Source organism: Neoarius graeffei, chromosome 1 (genome assembly GCF_027579695.1).
Source record: "Neoarius graeffei isolate fNeoGra1 chromosome 1, fNeoGra1.pri, whole genome shotgun sequence".
Taxonomy (NCBI): Eukaryota; Metazoa; Chordata; class Actinopteri; order Siluriformes; family Ariidae; genus Neoarius; species Neoarius graeffei.
This window is the reverse complement of record NC_083569.1, coordinates 127,118,076-127,131,546: the sequence shown is the minus strand read 5'-3', so window position 1 is coordinate 127,131,546 and position 13,471 is coordinate 127,118,076. Positions and strand designations below refer to the sequence as shown.

The 13,471-nt window shown below is 42.7% G+C and overlaps 1 protein-coding gene across 2 annotated transcripts in view; it reads right to left on the bottom strand.

Annotated features, from left to right (window-relative positions):
* The window catches only part of LOC132883337 (deoxynucleoside triphosphate triphosphohydrolase SAMHD1-like), a 67,025-nt gene extending 59,976 nt beyond the window's left edge, over positions 1–7,049 (bottom strand). Inside the window, exons 1-2 of one of the 2 annotated variants that reach the window (XM_060916809.1) lie at positions 6,870–7,049; positions 4,380–4,411 (exon numbers count right to left, since the gene is read on the bottom strand). In XM_060916809.1, the coding sequence (XP_060772792.1) occupies positions 4,380–4,411; positions 6,870–6,990 (153 nt within the window). In that variant the 5' untranslated portion in view covers positions 6,991–7,049. The remainder of the gene's footprint in view (positions 1–4,379; positions 4,412–6,869) is intronic. The other variant, XM_060916819.1, reaches the window with a different exon arrangement.
* Positions 7,050–13,471: the final 6,422 nt, after the last annotated feature.

Here is a 13,471-nt window from a genome sequence, read left to right as displayed (position 1 = left end):
CTTTCAAGCACCACTGTAAGTACTTAGAGCAACTACTCAAGGGTATAGACAAATATCAATATGCACAAACAAAGGTGTATGGAGACAATCAAGCTACTTTAGCACTAGCCAAAAACCCAGTTAACAGGCAAAGGTCGAAGCGCATTGACATTAAGTACCATTTCATAAGAAAAGCTGTAAACAGTGGAAGGGTAATTTTGGAATACTGTCCTACTGAGCAAATGATTGCTGATGTGATGACAAAGCCAGCCACCAAGCTAAAACTCAAGAAATTTGCTCAGGATTTGTTTGGCACTTAGATGTGCAGAGTGTTTTTGTTTACATGGCTAAAGGGAAACCATATTATTGTGTTTTATATTTTATTTCCAGATAACCCAGAGAGCTAAGAGCGAGTGATGTTAAGTGTTGTAACTTGATGGCACCCTTACTCCCTGTATGATGGTAGACTGATGTACTGCACTGCTGTATTGTATGTTTACAGTACGTATAAGACATGGCATCACCACACTCCCAGAGAGCACCAGTTGTTGTTCTGTGTTAGCCATGGTGAGGAGACGGCACCGTGACCATCCCTACCAGTTCACACTTTATTGTTAAATAAATATGCCAAGAGGCTAAAGATGATCCTAGTTTGTTCTGCTTATTCTCCATATGCAGTAGAGGACTGCGCACTCCAATAAAAACCTTAACAACATTAAAGCTGATTTTTTACTTACTTAATACAAATGAAAATTTCAACAACCTCCAACATTTAGGAAATCATCAAATAGCAATTCATTTGGGTTTATTTACACATGTTATTGATAATAACACTACAGTACAAAATGAAATTAAAATGCTAAATTGTTTTAATAAGCATTTTTTCCACAGCAAAATTACTTAAAATGACAAACTCAGCTGGCTCAAATGGTCTTCACATAAATAGGATTTTATCCCCTTTAAAGTGCCTGAAGTAACCTAAAGCACTGAGGAAATTTAATCCTCGAAAGTCTACTGGTCCAGAAGGTTTAGATGCTCAGTTCTTTAAACACTCTTCTGACTTTAGTGCAGAGCCTTTAACTTACATATCTCATCTAACAATCAGAAGAAGAAGAACGCCAATAAAATGCGAAAAATCTCTCCAGCTGTTAAAAGGTGAAAAACTTCATCTTTCTTTCAAGCACAAGGGACCTGATTTATTAACTGTACATACACATGGCTGTGTGTGTAAACAATGCAAATATACTTTCTATCCTCTGATCAGATTTTGCTTCTGCCTGTGGAAGTGTGTATACAGGAACCCCTAGTGGTACAAAGGTGTAGTAGCAAGTAAACTGAGACTAAGGAATGCATCATCAGTCCATTAGTTGATCTCGATTGTAGGGCTTTTAGCTCTGAGGGCATTTCCAGTAGATTTTGGAGATGGAGCTGGCAACCAACTGGGTGTTAAATAATGACACGTCTTACCTTCATTCATGTTTCTAAGCCTCTCTGTATACAATACAGCTCAGGAATAGTTTGTCAAATGCAAAAAAAAATATATGTTGGTACAATACATTTTTGGCAAAAAAAAAAAAAAGTTTGTCAGTTTCCTGTATTGGATGGAACTGGGGTGATTTCTTGATAATTATTTAATTTCTGTGAACAAAATTTATTCTGTTCTGAGGTGAGGGTTATGTGTGCTTGGTTTATTTACCTCATGGTTGGCATGTGTTTTGTAACTGTCTACAATCTTATTAGTTCTTAAAAAGAAATGTAGAAATGTTACCGAGTTCACCAGGTAGTTCAACTCAGCTCATTCAAACAAAGCAGACAGCTAAAAACAGCCACCAAATCCACAAAGCTTTCATCAAACTCTCAGAGACCACACCAAGTCATAATACTGACCTGCTATAATTCAGTCAGTAATTCAATCAGATCACTCTTGTCTTTTCAGTTTATGGGAAACAAAACCTAATCTAGACCATTTAAAACCATCACGGTGCTAGCATGCTCCTTTAGCTAACAGGAACATTTATATGTAGACTCTGATAATCAGATGATCTCATGTAATATTGATCATTTTATAAAGAAATGTCAACATATCTGACCTCAAGGCAATGTTAACGTTAACATGTTCATGTTTTGTTATTGCTGTTGTCCATTTTCGGTTCTTCATGCAATGAAGTGTTTTTCTTGTTTGTGTTTTGGATTTATTAAAACATACATTTTTATTTACATCCTGATGTTTTTATAATCTTCACAGGAAAAAAAAAAATTCCTTATCTTTTTGACCAATGACAGTTGAATTGGACGTCAGTCTTGTTTGTTGAGGTAAATAATATTCTAAAAAGTTATAGCAAAGAAATAAAAGCCCTTTACCCTGTGGGGGTAAGAGAGTCCAGGGATTTGTGATCAGTAAGCAGGTGAATGTGAACGTGAGAACCATGATTTGGAGTCCATGGCGGCTATTATTATTATTATTATTATTATTATTATTATTATTATTACTGATTGTGAACCATCACTTTACCTCTGTGATTCTGAGTCATGAGCAGTCAGACAATGTTGGTGGACATTTATTGATAATGGATGGCTGGATGGAGCAATTTCATGATATAGAGAAGTACCAAACGGTTGACTCTACGTCAACATCGACCTTGCAAGGTTCAGAATGATTTTAACCAGTAGATGGTGCTTTCATAAAATGCTGATTTTTATAAAGTTGGCAATTTAGTCAATATTAACAGCAGCATTGGATTTGACCAATATCTGATCAGCCCTGTTTATAGCTCCACCCCCATATCTATGTTTGGTATGAGATAAAATGTGGATCACAGACTTGTTACTGTGTCTTATTTGAATTTCTAATCAACTAAAATGACTCTTTATCTTTTCCATAGTTAAAGCCCCCCCCCCCAAAAAAAAAAAAAAGTTTCAGGGCTGTGTTGAAACACATCAATGCTTGTACTAAATCGGAGTGTGATCTCAGAAAGGCCCTGTAGGTGACAATGTAGGCTTGTGATGGTACAGTTGAAGTTCAGTTTGTGTTTATTGTTTAATATCCTTTTCACGAAAGGATACGTGAACAATAGTGGAAAGTTTGAACTATTTACTGAATATATGCTGGCATCCGGTGGTGTAGTGGTTAGTGCTGTCGCCTCACAGCAAGAAGGTCCGGGTTCGAGCCCCGTGGCCGGCGAGGGCCTTTCTGTGCGGAGTTTGCATGTTCTCCCCGTGTCCGCGTGGGTTTCCTCCGGGTGCTCCGGTTTCCCCCACAGTCCAAAGACATGCAGGTTAGGTTAACTGGTGACTCTAAATTGACCGTAGGTGTGAATGTGAGTGTGAATGGTTGTCTGTGTCTATGTGTCAGCCCTGTGATGACCTGGCGACTTGTCCAGGGTGTACCCCGCCTTTCGCCCGTAGTCAGCTGGGATAGGCTCCAGCTTGCCTGCGACCCTGTAGAACAGGATAAAGCGGCTACAGATAATGAGATGAGATGCTGACATCATTACATGAGTCATAACACCAACAGGAACATACACACTACTTCCTCATTTTTTTTTGCTTTTATTTTGCACTATATTGCCTTTACTTTGTATTACTTCTTTCGCCTATTTATTTATTTGTAATTGGCATTCATGGTGGACAGCAAACTAAGAATTTCATTGTGCCAGTGGACATGTCCTTACTGTTTTACACAGGATGCTGGTGTTAATAGCTAACACTAATGCTGTATGTGGACGACTTTGTATGTAGTGTGTGACATAACACTAGTGTTATTATAAATAGCATTTCCCCACTCACTAAAAAAAAAAATCCCCACTCACTGGATTTGACCAATATCTGATCAGCCCTGTTTATAGCTCCACCCCCATATCTATGTTTGGTATGAGATAAAATGTGGATCACAGACTTGTTACTGTGTCTTATTTGAATTTCTAATCAACTAAAATTACTCTTTATCTTTTCCATAGTTAAAGCCCCCCCCCCCCAAAAAAAAAAAAAAGTTTCAGGGCTGTGTTGAAACACATCAATGCTTGTACTAAATGGGAGTGTGATCTCAGAAATGCCCTGTAGGTGACAATGTAGGCTTGTGATGGTACAGTTGAAGTTCAGTTTGTGTTTATTGTCATATGCACAGTGTCACCCTGCAACAACTATTTTAAAGAAACTCTGCCCACATTCACAGGTGCTGTTGTGTGACAGGAAACAGACACAGAATTTCAGACTGTATACAGATGGTTTTGGATCTGGATTAGTGTCTGTACCATAGCACAGTGACGAATGGAGAAGAAACGTACGTTACTTACAGTATATCAGTCAGTCAGAACACAGTGAAGAGTGATGGTTCAAGATTTATGATTTAATAAAGACTTGTGTAGTTCTTGATAGTTTAGAGTTGACTGTAGGATACACACCTTGTATTCAGTTGGAAGCTCAGAAGAGGTGCCTGAAAAAAAAAATTGTGTTAAAATATTTTGGCTTCCTCTGGGCAGACATAACATTTTTCTGACTCATTGAACCCTCCCCTCAATCACCAAAGATATGAATGCATTATTGATATTTGTAGATTTCAGGCAACTTGGCATGCAAATCTTGAATACCAGTAGAATGAGCCACTAATGTTTTAATTTGAACCATGGCTGGAAGGAAGGAAAAGGACATAAAAGCTAAAGTCAGTAAGCTAGCATTTTGTAAGCAGTGATTTCTGCCTTTTTGTCTTTGCCTGTATTTTTTTTTTGTTTGTTTCTCTTCTTATAGACTTTAATCTTCATCATGATCCACCCATGGAACATTCTTAAGCAAGATACCTTTCGAGTTGCATTCTCTTTTCTTTAGAGACCACAAGGGGCGCTCTGAGACTTCCATCACCCTCATCTCACTGGGCTCTTAGTTATAAACAACTGCTTCTAGAAAATGACTCACCACCCAAATGCATATCTGCTCATTGATTCTCCTGAGGTGGATGTTACTGCCCATAATCTCCCACTTCCTCACCCCACACCACTGGCCTTCATTATCTCTTTTGGAACTGTTCCTTTCCCCCACCTCCATCAGGACTGCACTTCCCCATTCCATTTTTTGCTGCTGCCCTACCCAGTAAAGATTCTAGACATGAACATATTCTAAAATTACTTTCGATATCCTGTCTGCTGAACTCAGAGGATGGACATTTCAAAATGGGACCTGAACATTCTGATTATATTAGTAAATATGGTTATCAAAAGAGTTATTAAAAATACATTGTTTCTTGACGAGCTACAGTGATGCTTGAAAGTTTGTGAAGCCTTTAGAATTTTCTATATTTCTGCATAAATATGACCTAAAACATCATCAGATTTTCACACAAGTCCTAAAGGTAGATAAAGAGAACCCAGTTAAACAAATGAGACAAAAATATTATACTTGGTCATTTATTTATTGAGGAAAATGATCAAATATTACATATCTGTGAGTGGCAAAAGTATGTGAACCTTTGCTTTCAGTATCTGGTGTGATCCCCTTGTGCAGCAATAACTGCAACTAAACATTTCCTTTTAACTTGGAGGAATTTTAGCCCATTCCTCTGTACAGAGCAGCTTCAACTCTGGGATGTTGGTGGGTTTCCTCACATGAACTGCTTGCTTCAGGTCCTTCCACAACATTTCCATTGGATTAAGGTCAGAACTTTGACTTGGCCATTCCAAAACATTAACTTCATTCTTCTTTAACCATTCTTTGGTAGAATGACTTGTGTGCTTAGGGTCGTTGTCTTGCTGCATGACCCACCTTCTCTTGAGATTCAGTTCATGGACAGATGTCCTGACGTTTTCCTTTAGAATTCGCTGGTATAATTCAGAATTCATTGTTCCATCAATGATGGCAAGCCGCCCTGGCCCAGATGCAGCAAAACAGGCCCAAACCATGATACTACCACCACCATGTTTCACAGATGGGATAAGGTTCTTATGCTGGAATGCAGTGTTTTCCATTCTTCAAACATAACACTTCACATTTGAACCAAAAAGTTCTATTTTGGTCTCATCCGTCCACAAAACATTTTTCCAATAGCCTTCTGGCTTGTCCATGTGATTTTTAGCAAACTGCAGACGAGCAGCAGCGTTCTTTTTGGAGAGCAGTGGCTTTCTCCTTGCAACCCTGCCATCCACACCATTGTTGTTCAGTGTTCTCCTGATGGTGGACTCATGAACGTTAACATTAGCCAGTGTGAGAGAGGCCTTCAGTTGCTTAGAAGTTACTCTGGGGTCCTTTGTGACCTCGCCGACTGTTGCACGCCTTGCTCTTGGAGTGATCTTTGTTGATCGACCACTCCTGGGGAGGGTAATGATGGTCTTGAATTTCCTCCATTTGTACACAATCTGCTTGACTGTGGATTGGTGGAGTCCAAACTCTTTAGAGATGGTTTTGTAACCTTCTCCAGCCTGATGAGCATCAACAATGCTTTCTTTGAGGTCCTCAGAAATCTCCTGTTTGTGCCATGATACACTTCCACAAACATGTGTTGTGAAGATCAGACTTTGATAGAGCCCTGTTCTTTAAATAAAACAGGGTGTCCACTCACACCTGATTGTCATCCCATTGATTGAAAACACCTGACTCTAATTTCACCTTCAAATTTACTGCTAATCCTAGAGGTTCACATACTTTTGCCACTCACAGATATGTAATACTGGATCATTTTCCTCATAAATAAATGACCAAGTATAATATTTTTGTCTCATTTGTTTAACTGGGCTCTCTTTATCTACTTTAAGGACTTGTGTGAAAATCTGATGATGCTTTAGGTCATATTTATGCAGAAATATAGAAAATTCTAAAGGGTTCACAAACTTTCAAGCACCACTATATGTGTGTTGTAATTAATAATTGCTGTAAATCAGTGCTGAGATTTGAAGTCAGTGTTTTACCCTTCTGATGATTGTCTGAGGCCTGGTTGTCTCCGTGCTTTTTCCTGTCTTTCATTTTCTTCTGACGTTTTTTTGGTCTTTCAGGGCCTGTCCTGTCCTCTGTGCGGAGCTTTCGGCTCATCGTGGTGCTGAAATTCTGATTCTGGAGATCAGTATCAGGAGATTAGCTCTTTACACACTTTTAATTTTGCCAATAAAAAAGTGAAAGCTAAAACCTGGAGAGGAAAGAACAGAGTGTAGAAACAGTGATGCTTCATAAGTGACAATCGCTGGCTGTAACTCAGCTTTAATACCTCAACAGGGTGGAGCAAGTAGTAGTGTGTTACTATGAGCAACATCAACAGTTTTACAGGGTGGTACACTTGAACTGGTATGGCGTGTCTGTGCACATACTGTATTAGCACATAGATGTGATTGGTATCTCGGTGGTTAAGACATTGGACTACTGGTCCTAAGTTCAAATCCCAGAACAACCAAGCTGCCACTTTTGGGCCCTTAAGCAAGGCCTTTACCCTTTGACTGCTCAGTTGTATAAATGAGATAAATGTACAACAAGTCACCCTGGATAAAGATGTATGCTGGTAATGTAAGTGATGCCACTGAGGCTCCTGATCCTCTGCCCCATCTCCAGTCCAGAGAATGGTGTGACAGGTTTTTTAACGTTTGTATGTGTGTAATTTGAGTAAAAAAATATTGTGATTTCAGCCAGTGAGCTCCTGCCCATCAAAGAGAAAGAGAAGGCACCACAGATGCAGAAAGAGCAAGCAGAGATCGGAGAGACAGAAGAGGAACTACTGCCAGAAGCTTATTGTCAGTGGCTATGTCAGCAGCTCGATCACATGCTGAAATCACTTCAGAAAATCCAATTGAGTGGGAGTGAGTGCAGATCTACACACAATCAGTGAGGAAGTGTTTAGTGTGCATTTATGTTTTAGACTTTTAGAACATATCTGCATACCACATGGGTGAGGAAATGTGGAGTTTGCATGTTCTCCCCGTGTCTGCATAGGTTTCCTCTGGGTGCTCCAGGTTCCTCCCACAGTTCAAAGACATGCATATTCAGTAAAATACCCAGCTAATAGGGTTGCACAAGCCAGTGCATACTTAGGCCAAGTTTACATTAGACCGTATCTGTCTCATTTTCTTCACGGATGCACTGTCCATTTACATTAAAACGCCTGGAAACGCCGGGAAACGGGAATCCGCCAGGGTCCACGTATTCAATCTAGATCGTGTCTGGTCCGGTGCTGTGTAAACATTGAGAATACGCCGATACGCGGATACGCTGTGCTGAGCTCTAGCTGGCGTCGTCATTGGACAACGTCACTGTGACATCCACCTTCCTGATTCGCTGGCGTTGGTCATGTGACGCGACTGCTGAAAAATGGCGCGGACTTCCGCCTTGTATCACCTTTCATTAAAAAGTATTAAAGTATGAAAATACTGCAAATACTGATGCAAATACTGCCCATTGTGTAGTTATGATTGTCTTTAGGCTTGCCATCCTTCCACTTGCAAGTGGTAAGTGATATGCGCTGGGATCACACACACAGCGGCTCAGTCCCAAATCACAGCTTGTGCACTTCACTCGCGTGCTCTGTGAGCTGTGCAGGGCCGGAGTGCGCACCCTCCAGAGGGCACTCGCTGTTCAGGGCGGAGTGATTTGGAGCGCAGGATGCCTGCGGAGCCGAGCATATCCGTGTATTGGCGTTGCTATGTGCACGCGAATTGTGTATTGGCATTGCTGTGTGCACACTAATCGTTTTAAAAACGTTAATCTGATGATCCGCTGATACAGTCTAATGTAAACCCCACCTTAGTGCCAGACCCAAGCCCGGCTAGATTGGGGAGGAGTTGCCTGAGGAAAGGCATCTGGTGTAAAACGTGCCAAATCAAATATGCGGATCATAAATTGGGAAGGATGATCCACTGTGGTGACCCCTAATGGGAGCAACAGGAAGAAGAAGACATGGGTGAAGAAATGTAAATTTTTTCACAGACAATACATATTTGGATATTTTTGTTTACTTGCTCTTAGTGATATAAAGGGTAGAATGTCACAGAGACAGTATTAATGTGTTCATTAGTAGTAGAATTACTTTTTCCTGATTTGAGATTTCTTCTGACCTCTAACCCGGCGCTAAGCCAGAAGTTATGATGGCGGCGCGCATGAGTGCTGTGGCTTGTAGCCCTCTAGTTCGGTGCTTTTTAATGTGTTTAGTTTGTTTCTCATGGCATTTACATGGCGAGCTCCTTCAGCCACGATGTGTATATAGCCATGCAAACCTGATCAGCATCGTTTTTCAAAACAGCATTCCTGTCACGGACTATTTCCAACAAGCCAACAACATACCGCCCGAAATATCGAGGACACCGGGATCTCCATGGATTGTTGTCGGCTCCCACAGGCAGCGGCGATGGAGACGGGACAGGAAACAGAAGCGGGGATGTCGAGCCGGCCTGATAAAGAGGCTTAAGAAGGATCCTCACAAACCACCGCTCCCCAGTGTCTTCCTGGCAAACGTAAGATCTGTCGTGCAGAAAATGGATGACCTGGAGCTACGGATAGCAACCAACAACTTTGTCCGGGACTGCTGTGTGTTGATACTGACTGAGACCTGGCTACATCCTGCTATACCCAACAATGCTGTGCAGCTAGCAGGCCGCGTCATTCACCGGAACGACAGAAACAGTGACTCTGGTAAGAAAAGAGGAGGTGGTCTATGCATGTACATCAATAATGACTGGTGTTCACAAAGCCATGCCACTTACAAATACTGTTCCCCCGATCTCAAGGTATTAACTGTCATCTGCCGCCCTTTTTACTTACCTAGGGAGCTAACTGTTGTCTCCATCACGGCTGTGTATATCCCTCCAGATGCTAACGTGGACTTGGCCCTAAGCTATCTCCATGGATGCATTAGCAAACAACAGCAGGCCCATTCAGATGGGGTACACATAATAGCTGGGGATTTTAATCAGGCATGCCTGAAAACTGTTCTCCCTAAATTCACCCAATACGTGCAATGTGCCACCAGAGAAAACAACACCCTTGATCATGTTTACTGTAATCTTAAGCATGCATATTAAACAGAGCCACACCCTCACATTGGCCAGTCTGACCACCTTTCGCTGCACCTCATACCCGCCTATACTCCCCACATCAGGAAAAGTAAGCTGGCCACCAGGGTGATCAAAACCTTGCCTGAGGACGCCCTCTCCCAGCTTCAAGACTGCTTCGCCACCACGGACTGGAACCTGTTTGAAAGCCAGGTTTTGGAGGAATTTATAGTGACTGTGCTATCATACATTGTTTTCTGTATTGAAATGGTTACCATCACCAAGCGCATCAGGATATTCCCCAACCAAAAACCCTGGATGACTAGTGAAGTACGGCACCTCATCAGGGACCGTAATGCAGCATTCAGGTCAGAAGACAGAGAACTGTACAGCACATCCAGAGCTAGCCTGAAGAAGGGCATCAGGGCTGCTAAGGCGGAATACAAAAGGAAAATAGAGGGATACATCACAGAGAAGAACCCACGTCAAGTGTGGCATGGACTGCAATGCATCACCAACTACAAGGGCCACGACATCACACCCCCCTCCGACGATGCTTCAATGGCAGAGGAGTTAAATAACTTCTTTGCCCGGTTCGAGGCTAATGGTCAATCAGCACCCCCCCAAGCTTTCACCAACACCACGTTAATCCTCCAGGAACATCAGGTGAGGAGGGTGTTGAGGGAGGTTAATCTACGGAAAGCAGCTGGACCTGACGGAGTACCAGGCAAGGTACTTAAGGCGTGCGCAGACCAACTCGCAGGAGTCTTCACTAAGATCTTCAACACCTCCCTGTCCTGAGCAATCGTCCCATCCTGCTGGAAATCCGCCATTATCATTCCAGTTCCAAAAACGTCCGCCAGCAAAAACCTGAACGACTTTAGGCCAGTGGCATTAACATCTGTGGCAATGAAGTGCCTGGAAAAGCTGGGTGCCCAGCACATCAAGGGCTACCTTCCTCCATCCTTCGACCCCCACCAGTTCGCCTACAGGGCAAACCATTCCACTGAGGACGCCATCGCCATCACTCTCCATGCAACGCTGAGCCACCTTGACCACCCTGGTAACTATGCAAGACTACTTTTCATAGATTTCAGCTCAGCCTTCAACACAATAAGCCCAGACATTCTGATCAAAAAACTCCTGGACCTTCGCCTCCCCCCCTCCACCTGCACTTGGATTAAAGACTTCCTCTCCAATAGGCCACAACAGGTGAGACTCGGACAGCATCTTTCCCCTCCGCTCACACTCAGCACTGGCTCTCCCCAAGGCTGTGTGTTGAGCCCACTTCTGTACACTCTCTACACATCGGATTGTACCCCCACCTACCCCTCCAACCTCATCATAAAGTTTGCAGACGACACCACAGTGGTAGGTCTCATTTCAGGGGCGATGAGACGGCATACAGAGCAGAGGTGCAGTCACTCGCAACCTGGTGCTCATCAAACAACTTCCTTCTCAACACAATAAAAACCAAGGAAATCATCATAGACTTCAGACACAAACGCACTGCCCATGCCCCACTAAACCTCAACAACGACTGTGTTGAAAGGGTGCCATCATTTAAATTCCTAGGGGTGCACATTTCCGAAGATCTCACTTGGTACACCAACACTAAGGCAATAACCAAGAAGGCCCAGCAGCAACTGCACTTCCTGAGAATTCTCAAGAAAAACCATCTGGAACAGAGGCTGCTGGTGTTCTTCTACCGGTCAATCATCGAAAGCATTCTCACTTACAGCATCACAGCTTGGTATGCAGGATGCTCGGCAACGGACAGGAACGCTCTGCAGAGGGTCATTAGCACAGCCCAAAAGACCATAGGCTGCCCTCTGCCCTCCCTGGAAGAGCTTGCCAACGCCCGCTGCCTCTCCAGGTCCAGGTCCATTCTCAAAGACTCTGCCCACCCAGCCCACCACCTGTTCAACCTGCTTCCCTCCGGCAGGCGGTTCAGGTCCATAAACGCCCGCACTACAAGACTGTCCAACAGCTTTTTCCCCTGGGCCATACGTTCACTTAACAAGAGCAATATCCCCCTGAAGACATTAGCCACCCATCAGCCCAACCCCCTCCCCCCCTTCTTCGTTTGCCATGATTAACTGTACCTCTGGACATTGACTTTGAGCACTTGCACTTTATCACGAGGCACTTTACAGTCTGGTGCTGCTATGTTTTGTCATGATGCTATACTTTTGGTGCTGGGGAGTGTCTTGTTTTGTCTGGGAGGGAAGGAGGGAGTAGTGTTTTGTGTGAGGGGTGTAGTGTATAGGCTTGGGGTGGGAGTGTTTGTTTGAGTGGGAGAGGTGGGGCTGTCCTTGGAGCTGGAAAGAGGGTGTGTGTGAGAGTGTATGGAGTCCTGTCTGTTTACATATTTATTATTTTTTTACCACCTGTTAGTCTTGAAGCACTGATCAAGAGTTGCAATTCTAATTTCATTGTATTTGATACCAGGTATTTTATGCAATGACAAATAAAGCTTCTATTATCTCATCTCATCTCATTATCTCTAGCCACTTTATCCTTCTACAGGGTCGCAGGCAAGCTGGAGCCTATCCCAGCTGACTACGGGCGAAAGGCGGGGTACACCCTGGACAAGTCGTCAGGTCATCACAGGGCTGACACATAGACACAGACAACCATTCACACTCACACCTACGGTCAATTTAGAGTCACCAGTTAACCTAACCTGCATGTCTTTGGACTGTGGGGGAAACCGGAGCACCCGGAGGAAACCCACGCAGACACGGGGAGAACATGCAAACTCCGCACAGAAAGGCCCTCGCCGGCCCCGGGGCTCGAACCCAGGACCTTCTTGCTGTGAGGCGACAGCGCTAACCACTACACCACCGTGCCACCAGCTTCTATTTTATATATATATATATATATATATATATATATATATTAGGGTGCCAATAAAAAAATGAAGTTATCTATTTCTCAAGTCTCACCCCCCAGTTTTTTTCATTTGGGCTAAATATATCATGCTGTGAAATATTAGCTAAATTTATTGATGTTTAGAGATGGCACAAACTCCCTGAAATTTGGAATTATTGTGTGATTTTGGCTAATGACTTGTTTAAAAAAAAACTTGGATAGCATGTAAGGAAATCATATGAAGCTACTAATTTGCAGAGATGAAAACTTTATTAAACAGTATTGAACACTTAAATACATAGAAGCAATAAAAGGACCAAACATATTTTTTAAAGAGTACTCTTTTTCACTGTTGGATGCTGTTTTCGATGGTATTTGACAACTTGTAAAAGATACTGTTTTTGATCCTGATGAATGGTGATGCCATCATTGAACTGCTGAACAAGAGCTACACCTCTTTCAGCTGAATCGTTGACAACTTTCAGTCCACCAATTAGTCTCTTTCCTTCCTGGTAATCTTCATCTTCTGGCCATTCCTCTGGGGCTTTTCCTAAGAAGCCTGTTGGAATGCGAAGGCTTGTGAACAAAATGTGGGTGTGCTTTGTAATGAAGCTTGAGATGCTCAAGGTCTTGATATTTTCTAAATCTACATCTTTTCGTGGCTTGTC